General features: G+C 39.8%; 1 protein-coding gene across 2 annotated transcripts in view; it reads left to right on the top strand.

Moving 5' to 3' along the window:
- The window catches only part of glt8d1 (glycosyltransferase 8 domain containing 1), a 37737-nt gene extending 25018 nt beyond the window's left edge, over positions 1 to 12719 (top strand). For both annotated transcript variants that reach the window (XM_060835132.1, XM_060835134.1), the window contains exons 6-10: positions 2932 to 3016; positions 3479 to 3591; positions 8771 to 8937; positions 9595 to 9707; positions 12066 to 12719. In XM_060835132.1, coding sequence (XP_060691115.1) covers positions 2932 to 3016; positions 3479 to 3591; positions 8771 to 8937; positions 9595 to 9707; positions 12066 to 12256 — 669 coding nt within the window. In that variant the 3' untranslated portion in view covers positions 12257 to 12719. The remainder of the gene's footprint in view (positions 1 to 2931; positions 3017 to 3478; positions 3592 to 8770; positions 8938 to 9594; positions 9708 to 12065) is intronic.
- Positions 12720 to 20061: the final 7342 nt, after the last annotated feature.

Consider the following 20061-nt stretch of genomic DNA (forward strand, 5'->3'; position numbering starts at 1 on the left):
AAATATATGGAATCCAAGTATGGTCTTCGCAGAGCCATTAGGACAGCCAAGGACCAATACAGACCCAAACTAGAGACCTAGACAGAGCGACCCCGTGCCTATGGCAAGGAGTGAATGACATCACAGATTCTAAAAAGAGTGCAAGATAGCAATGACACATCCCTCCTAGATCGTCTCAACGCCTTCTATGCTCGTTTTGAGCATAATTTCAGCAGAGAGGTAGCACCTATTTTGACAAGTCCTGACTAACATATCCCAACAGTCACAGCATCAGAGGTCAGATCAATTTTCCTTCATGTGAATCCAAGGAAAACGATGAGACCATACAGACTACCAGGCTGTGCATTCAGAGCATGCACAGATCAATTGGCAGAGGTCTCCTCGGACATCTTCAACCTCTCCTGCAGCAGGCCACCCTCTCTGTCTGTTTCAAGAGGGCCAACATCATCCCTGTGACTACCGCCCAGAGGCCCTAACTTCGGTGTCATGAAGTGCTTTAAAAGGCTGGTCATGGCATTAATCAACTCCTGCCTCCCCACTATTCTTGAGCCTTTCCAATTTGCCTATCGAACCAACAAGTCCACGTCAGATGCCATATCACTTGCCCTTCACTCCACCTAGATCATCATGATACCAGGAATAGCTATGTAAGATTCCTACTCATTGACTACACTTCAGCCTTCGATACTACTATCCCCTCAAGACTGATTACTAAACTTAGTGATCTCAGACTAAGCCCCACTCTCTGCTTCTGGATCCTCAGATTCCTGACCCACAGGCCACAACCACTGAAGATTGGGGACAATATTTCATCCTCACTAACACTCAACACTGGAGCCTCCCAGGGGTGCATACTTAGCCCCCTACTGTACTCACTGTATACCCATGACTGCATCACCAAATACCAAATTAATGCCATTTACAAGTTCGCTAATGACAGCACCATAGTCGATCAAATCTCAGATGGCAACGAAACAGACTACAGACGGGAGGTGGAAGATCTGGAAAAATGGTGCACTGAGAACAACCTAGCTCTCAATGCCAGCCAAACCAAGGAACTTATTATTGACGTTTGGCAGGATGTTACTCATGCCCCCCCTACACACTAACAGCAAAGAGGTGGAACGAGTGGAGCATGTCATGCTCTTGGGAGTGGTCATCCACAACAAGCTTTCTTGGACTCTTCATTGGATGCACTTGTTACAAAGGCCCAACAACGTCTCTTCTTCCTCAGGCAGCTGAGGAAATCTGGCATGATGGCGAATATCCTTGCCAACTTTTATAGGTCCGCCATCGAGAGCATTCTGTCTGGATGTATCACTACCTGGTATGGCACCTGTACCATTCAAGATCGGAGACGGTTACAGAGTGTGATGAACTCAGCCCGGGCAATCACAACGGCCAACCTCCCATCTATAGAATCTGTTTACCAGGCCCGCGGTCGAGGAAAGGCTGCCAGCATTCTGAAAGATCCATGCCATCCTGGCAATGTTTTTCTACAACCTCTACCATTGGGAAGAAGGCACAGAAGCCTGAACACACTGACCAGACGGTTTTGCAACAGTTTCTACCATACTGTTAGAATACTGAATGGACTCACAAACTCTTAATATTCGCCTGTAGCTGTGTTTTTGTTTTTGCCGCTGATTACCTATTATTTAATATCTGTGCTACTTAACTATGTGATCTTCCTGTATTGCCCGCAAGACAAAGCTTTTCACTGTGCCTCTGTACACGTGACAATAAATTCAATTCAACTCAGCTTGTCAGTCCAAGTTTGGATACTGTCCAGGTCTTGTTGCATTTGAATGTGAACTGCTTCAGTATGAGGAGTCACAAATAGTGCTGAACATGGTGCAATCATCGGTGAACATGCTCACCTCTGATCTTATGATGAAGGGAAGGTCCTTAATGAAGCAGCTGAAGATTGAATCTAGAATACTACCCTGAGAAACTCCTCCAGAGATGTCCTGAAGCGCCCCCCCCCCCATCCATACCTATGGATTCTAGTTTTGCTAGGGCTCCTTGATCATAGGGTAGAATTCCAACAGTGAAGCAGACCATTTGGCTCATCAAGTTCACACTGACCTCCCAAAGAGCATCCCACCCAATCAGTGCCATGTATAGGACTCTTGTTACACACACCTGCCCCTCTGAGAGGCATGACGTAGTCAATTATTTGACAGCACTTAGAATAAGCAGGCATCCAAGATGCTTTGAGGCAATATGAGAGGTTAAAATCTATTCTGAGTTTTCCCAGCTGCCGAACAACACTGACAATGGCAATTCAGTTGGGAACATACAATGAGATTGGTAATATGGCCACAAGAGAAAGTTATTTAGCCCCTCCAGCCTATTCCATCATTGGATGAGATCATGACTGATCTACGGCCTAACTCTGTATATCTGCCTTTGGTCCATACTCTTTAATACCTTTGCTTAATGAAACAAAAGTGTGTCTCGCAGATTTTAAATTTACAGCTGAGCCAGCATCCATTGCCATTTGTGGAAGACAGTACCAAGCAGCAGATATGGACTTACTGGAAGTTATAGTTCACAAATCTGCACACAGCTGCCAGACATGCAAACCAGGGATATGACTCAAGTTTGCTGATATTGTTACTCCTTATGGATATGAGTCTTTGAGTGATACCTACTGTATAACTGGCATTCTACTTGATATTTCCTCACTTGTGTTTTCCAGTCTTCCATCTCATGGGCACATTGGATAATTATGCATGTAGTCAGTGCAAATTTAATATTAGAATAGTAATCAAGATTAGATTGTATCTATACTTGCCAGGAAATTAATTGTAAAAGAAAACATTTCATCTTGCTAGTATTTAGTTAAACTTAGATCAATTTACTAACTAAAGTAGAACCAAATATTAAATCCCATATCTTGATCAGTTATCTATCATTGTTTTCCAGTTGACTTTTGCAAGGTTTTATCTACCTATTTTGATTTCTGGCACAGAGAAAGTCATTTACCTGGATGATGATGTGATTGTGCAAGGTAAGCTTTTGCTTTGCTTCTATTGTATACATCTGAACATAGCTTAAAAATGTCAACAGACAGATCACTGCATAGATAAATTGTGTTTTAATTATAATTCATTTTATTTTGTTATGATTTAGTGAAATGGCTAATACCATGCATTGGATTTCTAATATGAGAATTTTTCAAAATGTTTTAATTTTCAACCACTACATTTCCTTATTTTAGGCAACTAAATTATAGCAACTGCATTTCCATCAATTACATCAATGTATGGTGGTAGTTTACTCAAGTAATTTTTTTCATAAAATGTCTTTTCATAGTCATAACACAAACTAAAACTTCTAAATTTACTTGTTACAAATGAAGCAGCATTCCAAAATTAATTTATTTCTTGGAATACTTTGAAACATTTCAACTTAATGAAACACAATACAAATGTGAGCTGTACTTATTTTTCTCTTACACCTGGTGCATTAGGAGATATCCGTGAACTTTATGACACTGAGCTGAAGGCAGGTCATGCTGCAGCATTTTCTGAAGATTGCGATTCTGTATCTTCAAAGGTGTTGGTTAGAGGTGCTGGAAGTCAGGTATTTAACATACAGTGTAGAATTTACTCTTTGGAACATTGATCATCTGTTGTATCATATGTGATGCATTAAATTTGACTGGAATCTATTAAGAATTATATTTCATTGTTTTGATTTAATTTCAAGACACAGGTAGTGAAGGTCAGACATTCTCAATGATATGATGTGTGGAACAAGGAATCTGATTATTCAATCTGGAATATTGATACCACCCTAATATTTGAGCCATTATAATGTTGTATTTATTTTCCCCATTCTTAGCCAATCAACTTTCCTACAACTTGGAAAAGTGGATAGGTGCACAGCAACCATGCAAATGAGGTTCCTTAAATAGGTCAGAGCTTATTGCACTGCTAAGCCTCACATGCAGGTTTTCTAGATATGGCAGATAGCGAGGATTCTGTGGGTAGTTTGGGAAAATGGTGTTGAAGTGGATCAGCTATTATCATATTAAATGGGAGAGCGGTCTCAATGAGCTAAATGGCCTACTGCTTCTATTTCACATGTTCCTATGTTCAGTCCTTATGCTTTAAATTTTCATTATTAGTTAAGACTAAACTGAACAAGTATATTCACATCAGCACTACTACAGTCACAGAGATAAACAGCATGGAAACACATCCTTCAGTCTAACTTGTACAAGCTGAGCGGATAACCTAAATCTAGAACCGTTTGCAGCAATGGACCAAATCCCTCTAAACTCTTCCTACTCACGTACCCATCCAAATGCCCTTTAAATGTAGTAATTGTACCTGCCTCCACCATTTCCTCTGATAGCTCATTCCACACACGCACCACCCTCTACGTGAAAATGTTTCCCTTTAGATCCCTTTTAAATTCTTCCCTTCTCATCTTAAACCTATGCCTTCTAGTATTGAACTCCCCCACCCCAGGGAAAAGACTTTGTCTATTTATCCTATTCATGCTCCTCATGATCTTACAAACCTCTATAAGATCACCTCTCAACCTCTGACGCTCCAGGGAAAACAGCCCCAGCCTATTCAACCTCTCCCTAAACCTCAAGTATGCCAGCCCTGGCAACATCTTTGTAAATCTTTTCTGAACCGTTTCAACTTTCACAACATCCTCCCCATAGCAGGGAGACCAGAATTGAATGCCCATTTGACCAAGATCCCATTGTACTTGGAGGTAACCTTCGCTGTCCACTACACCTCCGGTTTTGCTGTCATCTGCAAACCTCCTTACCATACCTCCTATGTTCACATGCAAATCATTTATATAAATGACGAAATATAGTGGACCCAGCACCGATCCTTATGGCACACCATTGGTCACAGGACTCCAGTCTGAAAAGCAATCCTCCATCATCTCCTGTCTTCTATCTTGGAGCAAGTTCTGTACCCAAATAGAAACACGTTTCTGGAAAAGCTCATGAGGTCTGGCACCATCTGTGAAGAAATGTTAACTATGATTTCTCTTCAAGATGCTGCCAGACGTGCTGAGCTTTTCCAGCAACTTCTGTTTCTATTTCAAATTTATAGCACCTGCAGTTCTGTTGGTTTTTATTCTGTATCCAAATAGCTAGTTCTCCCTGTATTCCATGAGATCTAACCTTGCTAACCAGTCTACCATGAGAAACCTTGTTGAACGCTCTACTGAAGTTCATATAAATCACGTCCACCTCATTACCCTCATCAATCTTCTTTGTTACCTCTTCCAAAACCTCAATCAAGTTCATTTTACGATTTCCCACATACAAAGCCATGTTGACCATCCCTTACCAGTCCTTGCCTTCCCAAATACATGTAAATCCTGTCCCTCGGGATTCCCTCTAACAAGTTGGCCACCACCAATGTCAGGCTCACTGGTCTATTGTTCCCTGACTTTTCCTTACCACCATTCTTCAATAGTGGCACCATGTTGTCCAACCTCCAGTCTTCCGGCACCTCACCTGTGGCTATCAGTGATACAAATATCTCAGCAAAGGGCCCAGCAATCACTTCCCTAACTTTCCACAGAGTTCTATGGTACACCTGATCAGGTCCTGGGGATTTATACACCTTTATGCATTTTAAGACATCCAGCACCACCTCCTGTGTCATATGAACATTTTACAAGATGTCAGTATTTATTTCCTCTATGTTCTCTATCTTCCATATCCTTCTCCACAGTAAACACTGATGCAAAATACTCCTTTAGTATCTCTCCACTCCCTCTCCTCCCCCAACCTCTCCACGGTTCTACAAATAGGCAGCCTTGCTGAACTTTAAGGGGCCCTCTTCTCTCCCAAGTTATCTTTTTGTTCTTAATGTATTTGTGGAATTCCTTTGGATTCTACTTAACCCTATTTTCCAAACTTATCTTTTTTGCCCTCCTGACTTCCCTGGAAGTATTTCCACGAATATCCTAACTAAGTACAGCTGTAATACTATTCCTTATCAAAAGTGCCAAACACCACTCCCCCTCCTCTCTTGCCTGCTTTTCTGTCCTTCCTGTAGCATTTGTATCCTGGAACATTAAGCTGCCAGCCCTGTCCATCCCTGAGCCACATTTCTGTAATTGCTATGATATCCCAGTCCCATGTTCCTAACCATGCCTAAGTTCATCTACCATCTCTGTTAGGCCTCTTGCATTAAAATGAATGCAGTTTAACTTATCAGTCCTATCTTGTTCTCTGCTTTGTCCCTGCCTGCCCTGACTGTTTGACTCGCTTCTTTTATCAACTGTACCAATCTCAGATTGATTCTTTCCTCACTATCTTCCTGGGTCCTACCCCTCCACCTTATTAGTTTAAATCCTCCTGAGCAGCTCTAGCAAATCTCCCTGCTAGTATATTAGTCCCCTTCCAATTTAGGTGCAATCTGTCTTTCTTGTATGGGTCAATTCACCCCCAGAAGAGATTCCAATGATCCAAAAATGTGAATCCTTCTCTCATACACCAGTTCTTCAGCTCTATCCTCCTATTCCTACCCTCACTAGCTCACAGCACTGGGAGTAATCCAGATATTACCACTCTCACGGATCTCCTTTTTAAGTTCCTGCTGAACTCTCTATATTCTCCCTTCGGAATCTCATCCTTTTCGCTTCCTAAGTCATTGGTTCCAATGTCTCCTGCTGGTCCCTCTTCCCCTTGAGAACATTCTGCACCCTCTCTATGGTACCCTTGATCTTGGCACCAGAGAGACAACACACCATTCTGATTTTTTGCTGCTGGGCACAGAAACATCTGTCTGTGCCTCAGACTAGGAAGTCCCGTAATACAATTATTTCTTGGAACCCGACGTGCCCCTCATTGCATTAGAGCCAGTCTCATTACCAGAAACTTGGCTGCACGTGCTACATTCCCCTGAGAATCTGTCACCCCTGGTTTTTCCAAAACAGCATACATTTGAGTATGCTTCCTTCTTTTTCATAACCAAAACTCCAACACCTGAAATACCTCAAAAACGAGCAACTCTTACAGCCACAACTTTTTCCAGTCCCCTATCTTGGATTACCCAGAATCCTTCTTATTTACAATTTATAAGGGATGTTTTGGGATTAAAGAGATTATATTCAGTGCTCAAAAATCTTTCGAATTTCTGTTATATGTAGATACTTCAGTTTATTTCATTTTATCTTAATTTTTTTTATAAACCTCTTTTATTTTTGAAACAAAATCTGCAGTATTGCATGTATATGTTTAAGCTTTTGTTGAAGTCAAAACAAATTTAAAAATGATCTTTAAAGCCAGGTTTCAGTCTGGGATCTGATCTGACCAGTAATAACATCAGCTGGGATCATAATATTTGTAATGTTATGTTTGATAAATAAACCGAACCAAGTAAAAGATTAAGACACTGGATGTTATCTGCCCTTCTATCTAAATATTTGTAATGTTGAAATGTGTAAATTTATTCTAAAATGAAGGACGCAATTGGCATCCGATTCTCACTTCACCATTGGCTGTTGGAAATTTACCATAAAGGTCCCAACACATTTCGTAAGAGTATTTATAAATAGCATTTGACATTGCACATGTATGGAGATATTATGACAGCTAAATTTTATCAAGTGCCATAAAATAAAGAAAGTGGTAGAGACGGCCAGAGAGATATGTCCAGGCAACAATCACCAATAATGGTTTATCTTCTATATTTATAAACTATGAATGAATTTTATACATATGTTTATCCTGTATCCTATCCATTACAAACAATTCAATATGGTATGAATGTATACTCTAATACACATTTTTCTTTTTTAATCACCATCTACTTGATTGGTTAAAATGCAAATATATTATTTATGATTAGAATTTCAATTGTAAATCAAATTGTATTAAGAAGAAATAATGGGCAGAATCATTTCATGATCTGAGCAATGGGAGCTATGGCAGGATGAGCAGTAAAATCAGGATGACAAGTGCTGTGAGGCCCATCTCAACATGAAGAATAACTCATGCTATCTTTTAAGCTTTTCACAAATGGCATGGTGATTACTGCAGCAAGTTGTCAATTCAGTTGAGGGTGCTGTAGAATTCTGGTATATCGGTGAGTGCAGAGATGATTCTGAGAACAGTGCATGGTAACATGGAGTAGAAATTGACCATTGGGGTGTCATATGCAATTAAAGAGGTGAGTTTGGTACAATACAGTAAGAGAATCAGCTATGCCTCACTTTGACAAAACCTCCAGAAAACTTGACACAGCCAGAAAAACATAAGATTCAGCCCAATATAGTTTATGGAGCACACTACAACTTCACTGTGTGTGCATGGTATTCTTGAAATATCAGCCCCTTTGTGCATAATAAGGTTCAGCAAAAAGCAAAATGATAAATCCCCAGATAATTTGTTTCAGTGGTATTGGTTCAGACATATTTATTGAGGCATAAACGCCAATGAAAAGAAGATAAACTGAACCTTGGAACAAGAGACCATTCACAAATTAACCTTGTCCTGCTATGCATTGAAATGTCTGATCTGTGACCTAATTCCAAATAGCTGCTCTTGTCCCATATAAAAGATATTCTTTTATATCTTTGGCAAACATACCTCTGTCAAATTTAATTTTGGAATGAATAGTCTGATTAGCATCAGAACATTTAGAAATTACTTTTGACTGCCACTTTATTTCTCAATCAGCGAATTACTGTTCAAACTAAGGTTGGGTTACTAAAATAGTACTGTTAAAGAAAAATCACGATAATTCATTAATTGTATTTTCATATTTTCTAGAACACTTATTTGGGATTCCTTGATTATAAAAAAGAAACCATTAGGAAACTTGGTATGAAGGCAAGCACATGCTCCTTTAATCCTGGTGTTTTTGTAGCTAACCTCACCGAGTGGAAGCAGCAGAACATCACAGAGCAGCTTGAAAGGTGGATGGAAATCAATGTAGTGTAAGTTGATACAGATATCTGCTTGCATTGTGCATTTTGCATGAGGCAAACAGTAGTTGACCCTTCAAAATGTGACATTGGTTATCAGCAGCAGATGTTCCCCAGGTCAGAATGAGTCTGCACCTGGGTGATCAGTGTCACTACCTAACGTTGATAATTTTTGTGCATGCATAGTTGGCCTTACCGAAATTGGACTTATGTATGTCTAGGGGAAGCCCGGGACTTAAAATGCAAGAGGGGGGAACAAAGGCCAGTTAAGTAGCACCCACAATTGAACAGTGCAGGCAGGCAGCTCCTTATGGTGGGTCAGAGATAGCAATTCCATTTTGAATTTGGGCATGAACGGAGCTGTGGGAAAAGCTGACAGCTCTAAAGGCTTTCCTTTGCCGAGCACTCCACGGCAAAAACCCTGAATGTAGAAATTTTTAGAACTGTTAATTAACTCAATTTGAAATTTCATTCAAGTCATCTTGGATTTATTTCTCAAACAAGAACAAATGTAAATTCAATATTTACTAACTTAGAAATGTTACTTGTGGTGTCATGAAGAAATTGTTGGATTTGTCTAAGAGTATCTCTGCTAAGTATTTGTTTACACTTCTTGCATCTCCAAAGATAACCTGGAGTTGATAGATACATATCTCATACTCTTTACAGGGAGAACTTGTATGGTGGTGCTCTGGCTGGCAGTGTTACAACACCCCCCATGCTCTTGGTGTTCTATAAACAATACTCTTCCATTGATCCATTATGGCATGTGAGGCATCTTGGTAAGTTTTCAGCTTTATTTCATAAATAAATATAGTCTAATGTAGCTGAAACTGCTTGAATCATTATCATACATGCTATTATTTTCCTTTTTTGTTAAACAAAGCTTAGATTAGCCCCCGTTCCGGCATCATAGCTGAGCACCCCTATATAATCCAATCATTGTGTTTGTCATCTATGAAATAAATCTTGTCCAAGGGAAACCATTTGCAAATGCTATGAGGAAATTTTAATTTCATCTTGATTTTAACTTGATAAAGCTGGCTGATACAGGCAACAATTTTGTAACTGACAATAGAGACTGAAAGACCAAATTGACAATCTGATAGCCTTTTTTACTCTTTGGCTGATATCCACTAGTTTTGAAGGTTTCTGTACACCTGTCTCTAGATCATTTTGCTTCTTCACAGTTCCTAGCACTTTACAGTTTATAAACTACTCTGATATATCATGGGTCCAAGTTAAATATTCTTGCACTTCTCACACATTGAGCTAGTCACTTAATTTATCAACTTTCCTTGCCGCTGCCATCTACAGTACTTATTGCACTTCCAAAAGCTAGTGCTGTCAATTAAATTCCTTCATCTAATTATTTCATAAACATGTATTGACTGAAAAACTGAGATCCAGTGCAGGTCCCAAAGGACATGCTAGTCACATCTTAACAGTTCCATATATATTTCTTTTGTTCCTACTCTATATTTCACCCAAATAATAACAAACCCATGTCAAAATATTTCCAGTTCCTCATGCTTCCATTTTTCTGAACCTCTTATTCTCTTTGAAGAGCTTCTAAAACTGTCATATTTTTGTTCAAATAGTTGTGGCAGTTTATCATGTTCAGACTTTGACATTATACAGATTGCTGTTTGAGTTGGAATGAGCAGAGCACAATTTATTTTATATTCAATGATAAAACATTAACATGAGCCACACTAGAAGAGGAAAGACAAGAAAAGGATTAAGGGCGGCATGATGGCTCAGTGGTTAGCACCGCAGCCTCACAGCACCAGGGACCGGGTCAATTGCCGCCTCAGGCAACTGTCTGTGTGGACTTTGCATATTCTCCCCGTGTCTGCGTGGGTTTCCTCCAGGTGCTCCGGTTTTCTCCCAAAGTCCATAGATGTGCAGGTCAGGTGAATTGGCTGTGCTAAATTGCCCGGGGAATGGGTCTGGATGGGTTGTTCTTCCGATGGTCATTGTGGACTTCATGGGCCAAAGGGCCTGTTTCCACACTGTAGGGAATCTAATTTTTAAAAATCTAAAAATCTCTATGTTATACAATTTATCAAGTATGAAGACAACATTCAATTCTTACCAGTTGGCAGCATTTGTGAGAATGGTATGTAAGGTTTTGAAACTCAGTTTGGAATCAGATTGGATGAATGTTCTGTTTCAAGACAAGACAGCAGCTAGAGATGGTGACATAATTAATGGCAAAAATACAAAGTCTTTTGCAGTCCTTAACAGAGGATACTGCAGATCATCCAAGCCTGTACGTTTGACAGCAAGACAGTGGACAGATTGGGAGTCTCATCTGAATGCATGAGCAGCTTGAACCTTTCCAATTTTTAGGGAACAACCTATAAATGATGAATAGTATCCAACGGTTTATCTGGTAAACATTGCTTGCTCACTGCCAAATTTACATTAGGAAACAAATAAGATGCACATATGGAATATTTCACATCTTGCAAGTACCCTATATTCTCCAATGTACTTGCATTTTGTCTGTTGCTTTATCATTCAATCTTACCATTGTGAATTAATTTCACTTAGATGTTTTTAATGGACCCAAATATTGAGTTACTTCAACTTTCTTGCAGTATATTTTACATTGTAGTACAATGCTTAATGTATCAGTTTAGATATCCAACTGCTACGGTGGGCCTCCAAAGTGTAACCACACATAAAAACTGTAAATTTGACTGCATTTTCCAACTACAAAAAGGCACTTGTGTAATGTCTAGACCAAATTTGACTGCATTTTCTAACTACTAAAGTGCACATAATGTCCAGACCAAGCATGGTATTGACAAGAGACTTGGGGAATAATTCGATGACATTCTTGAAGGTCCAGCGGAGTGGAAACTTGTAGAGGATGAGTTTTTGGGGGAAAAAATGCAAGCTAATTTTTAAATTAAAAAAACCTATGTAAGGATCAGCATAAAGATTAATGTTTACAATTAGCTGAGATGTTTTACCATTTTTTATTGGAGTTTACAAAATGTATAAACCATGCAGGAGATTTTTTTTATTATTGGAAGAAAGAAATTATTGTTTTATGCTTGACTCTAGGAATTTTTTTATATTTAGATACTACAATTTTGATTTCAAAAATATATCATTTTGTTATGTAGGGTCTAATGCTGGTACCAGATATTCATCGCATTTTATTAAAGCTGCCAAGTTGCTTCATTGGAATGGACGTTTCAAACCATGGGGGCGTACCTCTTCTTACAGTGACATTTGGGACAGATGGTACATTCCAGACCCCACTGGACAATTCCACCCAGTACGTAGACATGCAGAGGATGAAGAAGCTCATTAGAAGAAAACAACAAATGTGACTTTTTAATCATTAGCTTAGTTTGTACAAAAGTACCACCACTCAGGAAATTGAGATTCAATTCATTCTAATTGTGCATTCAGATTGTTTCATTTTTTAGGCTGTATTTAAATGCACAACAAACGAGACCACAGATTTTACCGCTATGGAGAAAACTGAGGACTTTTAGTCATTCCTGATCCTCGTAAAATAAGATGTTCAAATCCTGTGTAAGCCTGGATGAAATAATACGTGTGGTCTTACCTGAGCCCAGGTAAGACCACACGTATTATTAAATATTTTAATATTGATCATTGATTCATTCGGTCTCGATTAAATCACTTTTACTTATATAAATTTGCATGCTTGCAGTTGTTTCATTCCAAAATAACTGCAACATCATGAAACAATTATAAAGCAAATGAAAACTTAACCAGGAACTGAAATTTCTTCAAACTTGTATTAATACCCCATACCATATTAAGTATTTGATGTCATTAAAGTTTGCACATTAAGACACTTAAACCGAAACAAATGTGAATTTAATTATTGGTCTTGGAATAGTTATCACAAACATTAATATTGCTGAAAGACATTTTTTTGAAGCTTTTGACTTCCACATAGGTTAATTTGCAAGAAGTACCAAAATGAAAACAACGTTTAACTTGCACAAGAAGTGGTAAATGTGTTGCCGCAGAGAATGTAAGTTAATGATAACTGACAGTTCACTGTGTTTAAATTTTGAACCAGGCAAGGTACAGTTGTAAAGAATGAACAAGCATGTCATTTATTTTAAGTTGAAGTAGGTATGTACATATTCTGTGTCAGCCAAGAACAGGGCCCTGTGCAAATGTGCTGCATTGCCGATCCGACATAATACAAAGCAACTGCCATTTCTGCGATTTCAGTAACTTGCAACCCAAACATATTACATGGAACATTCTAGAACCAGGGACCAGGGACTGTTGGGGTGAATGGGTTCGCTACTACCTGTGTTCGGGTTTCTGCAGTATGTCATAGAGCTGTACAGCATGGAAACAGACCCTTCGGTCCTACCCATCCATGCCCAACCAGATATCCCAACCCAATCTAGTCCCACCTGCCAGCACCCAGCCCATATCCCTCCAAACCCTTCCTATTCATATACCCATCCAAATGCCTCTTAAATGTTGCAATTGTACCAGCCTCCACCACTTCCTCCGGCAGCTCATTCCATACACGCACCACCCTCTGCATAAAAAAGTTGCCCCTTGGGTCTCTTTTATATCTTTCCCCTCTCACCCTCTATGCCCTCTAGTTCTGGACTCCCCGATCCCAGGGAAAAGACATTGCCTATTTACCCTATCCATGCCCCTCATAATTTTGTAAACCTCTATAAGGTCACCCCTCAACCTCCGACACTTCAGGGAAAACAGCCCCAACTTGTTCAGCCTCTCCCTGTAGCTCAAATCCTCCAACCCTGGCAACATGCTTGTAAATCCTTTCTAAACCCTTTCAAGTTTCACAACATCTTTCCAATAGGAAGGAGACCAAAACTGCACACAATATTCCAACAGTGGCCTAACCAATGTCCTGTACAGCCACAACATGACCTCTCAGCTCCTGGACTCAATACTCTGACCAATAAAGGAAAGCATACCAAACGCCTTCTTCATCTACCTGCGACTCCACTTTCAAGGAGCTATGAACCTGCACTCCAAGGTCTCTTTGTTCAGTAACACTCCCTAGGACCTTACCATTAAGTGTATAAGTCCTGCTAAGATTTGCTTTCTCAAAATGCAGCACCTCGCATTTATCTGAATTAAACTCCATCTGCCACTTCTCAGCCCATTAGCCCATCTGGTCCAGATCCTGTTGTAATCTGAGGTAACCCTCTTCGCTGTCCATTACACCTCCAATTTTGGTGTCATCTGCAAACTTACTAACTGTACCTCTTATGTTCACATCCAACGCATTTATGTAAATGACAAAAAGTAGAGGACCCAGCACTGATCCTTGTGGCACTCCACTGGTCACAGGCCTCCAGTCTGAAAAACAACGCTCCTTTTGAGCCAGTTCTGTATCCAAATGGCTAATTCTCCCTGTATTCCGTGAGATCTAACCTTGCTAATCAGTCTCCCATGGGGAACCTTGTCGAATGCCTTACTGAAGTCCATATAGATCACATCTACTGCTCTGCCCTCATCAATCGTCTTTGTTACTTCTTCAAAAAACTCAATCAAGTTTGTGAGACATGATTTCTCACGCACAAAGCCATGTTGACTATCCCTAATCAGTCCTTGCCTTTCCAAATATATTACATCCTGTCCCTCAGGATTCCCTCCAACAACTTGCCCACCACCAAGGTCAGGCTCACTGGTCTATAGTTCCCTGGCTTGTCTTTACCGCCCTTCTTAAACAGTGGCACCATGTTTGCCAACCTCAAGTCTTCCGGCACCTCACCTGTGACTATCGATGATACAAATATCTCAGCAAGAGGCCCAGCAATCACTTCTCTGACTTCCCACAGAGTTCTCAGGTACAGCTGATCAGGTCCTGGGGATTTATCCACCTTTACCCGTTTCAAGACATCCAGCACTTCCTCCTCTGTAATCTGGACATTTTTGCAAGATGTCACCATCTATTTCCCTACAGTCTATATCTTCCATATCCTTTTCCACAGTATGATGCAAAATATTCATTTAGCTCCATTTTCTGTGGCTCCCCACAAAAGCCGCCTTGCTGATCTTTGAGGGGCCCTATTCTCTCCCTAGTTACCCTTTTGTCCTTAACATATTTGTAAAAACCCTTTGGATTCTCCTTCATTCTATTTGCCAAAGCTATCTCATGTCCCCTTTTTGCCCTCCTGATTTTCCTCTTAAATATACTCCTACTTCCTTTATCCTCTTCTAAGGATTCACTCGACCTATCCTGTCTATACCTAACATATGCTTCCTTCTTTTTCTTAACCAAACCCTCTATTTCTTTAGTCATCCAGCATTCCCTATACCTACCAGCCTTCCCTTTCACCCTGACAGGAATATACTTCCTCTGGATTCTTGTTATCTCATTTCTTAAGGCATCCCACTTTCCATCCGTCCCTTTACCTGCGAACATCTGCCCCCAATCAACTTTCGTAAGTTCTTGCCTAATACAGTCAAAATTGGCCTTTCTCCAATTTAGAACTTCAACTTTTAGATCTGGTCTTTCCTTTTCCATCACCATTTTAAAATGAATTGAATTATGGTCACTGGCCCCAAAGTGCTTCCCCACTGACACCTCAGTCACCTGCCCTCCCTTATTTTCGAAGAGTAGGTCAAGTTTTGCACCTTCTCTAGTAGGTACATCCACATACTGAATCAGAAAATTGTCTTGTAAGCACTTAACAAATTCCTCTCCATCTAAACTTTTAATACTATGGCAGTCTCAGTCAATATTTGGAAAGTTAAAATCCCCTACTGTAACTATCCTATTATTCTTACAGATAGCTGAGATCTTACAAGCTTGTTTCTCAATTTCCCTCTATTCAGGGGTCTATAATACAATCCCAGTAAGGTGATCATCCCTTTCTTATTTCTCAGTTCCATCCAAATAACTTCCTTGGATATATTTCCGGGAATATCCTCCCTCAGCACAGCTGTAATGCTATCCCTTATCAAAATTGCCAATCCCCTCCTCTCTTGCCTCCCTTTCTATCCTTCCTGTAGCATTTGTATCCTGGAATATTCAGCTGTCAGTCCTGCCCATTCCTGAGCCATGTTTCTGTAATTGCTATGATATCCCAGTCCCATGTTCCTAACCATACCCTGAGTTCATCTGTCTTCCCTTGAAATAAATGCAGTTTAATATATTAGTCCCATCTTGTCCCTGCCTGCTCTGACTGTTTGACTCGCTTCTGTTCTCAACTGTACCAGTCTCAGATTGATCTCTTTCCTCACTACTTCCCAGGTTCCCCGCCCCTCCAACTTACTAGTTTAAATCCTCCCGAGCAGTTCTAGCAAATTTCCCTGCCAATTATATTAGCCCCCTTCCAATTTAGGTGCAATCTGTCTTTCTTGTACAGGTCACTTCTACCCCAAGAGATTCCAGTGTTCCAAAAATTACCAGCTCCTCAGCTGTGCATTCATCTGCTCTATCCTCCTATTCTTGCCCTCACTAGCTCTAGCACTAGGAGTAATCTAGATATTACTACCCTTGAGGACCTCCTTTTTAAATTTCTGCCTAACTCTCTGTAATCTCCCTTCAGAATCTCAACCTTTTCTCTTCCTATATCGTTGGTTCCAATGTGGACAATGGCCTCTTGCTGGCCCTCTCCCCCAAGAGAAAATTCTGCACCCTCACTGAGACATCCTTGATCCTGGCACCAGGGAAACAACACACCATTCTGCTTTTTCTCTACTGGCCGCAGAAACGTCTGTCTGTTCCTCGGACTACAGAATCCCCAACACAATTGATCTCTTGGAAGCCGACGTACCCCTCGATGCATTAGAGACAGTCTCAATACCAGAAACTTGGCTGTTCGTGCTATGTTTCCCTGAGAATCCTTTACGCCTTAAATTTTCTAAAACAACATACCTGTTTGAAATGGGTATATCCACAAAAGACTCCTGCCCTAGGTGCCTACCTCTCTTACCCTTCCTGGAATTAACCCATCTACGTGACTGTATCTGAGACTTTCCCCTCGTCCAATTCTTGAAACGTATCGCCTATGTACAGGGTGGGGGAAACTACTGTACTACATTTGTTGCACACTCCATTATGTAACAAATGCCGTTCAGTCACAGAAAGACACCTAATGTTGGACGTTGCATATGGCAGTACTTAGCTAGGTACTAGTCTTTGGGACATAAAATCAATGCACCTAACATCATACTCACCCTGAAATTTATACACCTTATTACTCATTTGTTTAATAGCAAAGAGTATTCTAACTCACAGGGAGCTACATGTTGAATTACCTGTGCGTTTCTAAATTATGGGTCAGCTCATGAAGTTGAGCAAGGTCCCGGTTGATGAGTTAGTGTTTCAAGAGGCTTTTAAAGATATATCTTGCCCCGAAAATATGTTGAATTGCACTGTTTCTTGGAACATCTGAGATTTGGATTTGGTAAGTTTTGCCTTGCTCCTAATTCTACTACAGTTTTCACCTAGACAATATACTTACAGCTTGTGTAACTTACAGACACAAAACACTCCAGATATAGAAATTTGAAAAAAAACACAAAATGCTGGAAATATTTGGTTCAATGGCCACCATATGTGGAGAGAAAAAGTTAACATTTCAAGTCTGTGACTTTTCTTACAAAGTTCCTACAAGATTATAGACCTCAATACTATGAGCAAACTGTGCTGTAGAACGATGCTTTGTAAGAAAATTAAACTAGGCTTTCAGGTCTTGCAGCTCTCAAAGTATATCTGTTTAATCTCAGATACCATTTTTGAACCCTAAGTGAATCTTTGTCCCTCAGTTTGTATATATGTAACTGATAAAATACCTGAATGTACAAGAATTCTCAACTGAAAAATGTTAGATTAGGAATTATCAATACATGGCAGGGGACTAATTGAAAATCTATGACATGCCATTACTGGTCAGCTAGCTCAAAACCAGTGTGGCTGCCAGATTATGCATGCACAAATGGTGTGGATGACATCATTCATCTGTAACAGGAGTCTTTTGTGCCAGGAAACAGAAATAAATAAAGTCACCGTAGTCTGATCAGACCATAGGGCTGCTCCTTTAAGATTGGTTCATGATAACCTCAGCCAATGCAGGAATTGAACCTATACTGGTGTCCCTTTGCATCACCAAAGCCCAAGACAAAGAATAAAACATGTAAATATCTCAGCCAAAAAGCTTTTCTCAAATCTGTGATGCCTCTCTAAACAGAGCTGAACCTTCAATAAACTTATTATCCTGTTGCTATTAACATTTGTTAAATTGCTTTTTATATCTGGTGAACTCAGTGACATGGTAACACTTGAAGTCCACTTTTACACCTTCAGTCTTGAGACACGAGACCAGGTTATAGCCCAACAGGTTTATTTGCTATAAGGGGTGGCACTGCAGTTAGCACTGCTGCCTCACAGCACCAAGGACACTGGTTTGCCTCCAGCCTTGGACAACTGTCTGTGTGGAGTTTGCATTCTCCTTGTCTGCATGGGTTTCCTCCCATAGTCCAAAGATGTGCACATTGGGCAATTTAACATAGCAATTCACCTATAGTGTTCAGGGATGTGTAGCTTAAGTGCATTAGTCAGGGCTAAATGTAGAGCAATGGGGATTGGATTTGGATGGGATGGGATACTCTTTGGCAGATCAGTGTGGACTTGTTGGGTCAAAGGGCTTGTTTCCACATTGTAGAGATTCTAAGAACTGATATGATGTATTAAACAATATATTGCATGACACTATGATCTTTTGTTAATAAATTTTGTGTCCTATGATCCTGCTCCAGTGGCTACCTAACAAAGGAGCAATGTTCTGAAAGCCTGTACTTCCAAATAAACCTGTTGGACTAAACCTAGTATTGTGTAATTTTTAACTTTGTCCTTCCCAACACTTTCACATCATGAGTTGTCTGAATAGATGGACAGTATCATCTTTCTAACAGGTAGCTTCCATATAATGACTGCTGAGTTTCTGCATGTGTATATCTGTTTCTTGGTTTAATTGTTTTTTTTTTAAGAGAGGATGAAGATACAAGAAGTCATCAACATTTAGTGCAGAGATGAAGTAAAGGACCTACACTTTGGATCACAATTATTCAGAAGTCTAGAAATGTGTGGATTTTTGCATGCTTTTGACATTCTTCCCCATTTCTGCTATAGACCTGTCAGTTACTGTCCAGTGTCATTTTAATTTTTTTCACTGTGCTACAGTGAGATTTTGATATCAACTTATTTACCAAGCCCAAATTCTTTATAACCATTAACTAGTTTTCTCTCCACTAGTGCGACTTAAGTATTTGGAATATATTATTCCAGTTCCAAGTCTATTTGGTGTAGAAATTGAAATATACAGCACACTTCCAATATCTGGGTAAGATAGTCAAAGTAAAGGGCTTTGACTTAATTTGAGATTTTGACTAAAGATAAACTTCACTTTTGCTACTTGAGTAAACGATTCAAAATATTAGTTGTCAGAAAGTCAAATGTACATTGTTTTGAACAAAGTACAAACTGAAAGAGAACGTTGTGTGTCATTTTTGATATTGCAAAGCATGTTAAAGTGATGACTAGGACAGTCTTTACTATGAACAGGGAGTCAAATATTTAAAGTTTCTGGAACTCTTATTTAAAAGGGACGCTGAACTTTCATGGATCAGGGAACTTTGGTCTGAAAAAATCAATGCTGAAAATGTGTTGCTGGAAAAGTGCAGCAGGTCAGGCAGCATCCAAGGAACAGGAAATTTGACGTTTCGGGCATAAGCCCTTCATCAATCTCAGGTTATTATTGAATGAAGTGTCAGGGGTCTCTCCTGAACATACAAAGACAAACATTAGCTGTGGGATTCACATCTGTAATTCATCCAAACCTTAAGTCAATACACCTGAAGACCACTAGAGAGAAAACAAAATTTGAATCCAGTGACCTTTGTCAGAGCTGAAGGTGGATAGGGATAGAAAAAAAATGCTGAGAATGAGATGGGTTTGTAGGAAGTGAATAGGGTACATGGAGAAAATGCCCAGACAGAGAAAAAGGATTGATAAACATATTGCTTATGATAAGCCAAGAAAATAATATTTGCTAGGTGGGATGCTGATGAGAAATAAACATTTCAAGATGGGTGGCTCTGCTGGAAACAGCTCAAAACAGGAGCAATGGT

The sequence above is a fragment of the Hemiscyllium ocellatum genome, chromosome 14 (genome assembly GCF_020745735.1).
Source record: "Hemiscyllium ocellatum isolate sHemOce1 chromosome 14, sHemOce1.pat.X.cur, whole genome shotgun sequence".
Lineage (NCBI taxonomy): Eukaryota > Metazoa > Chordata > Chondrichthyes > Orectolobiformes > Hemiscylliidae > Hemiscyllium > Hemiscyllium ocellatum.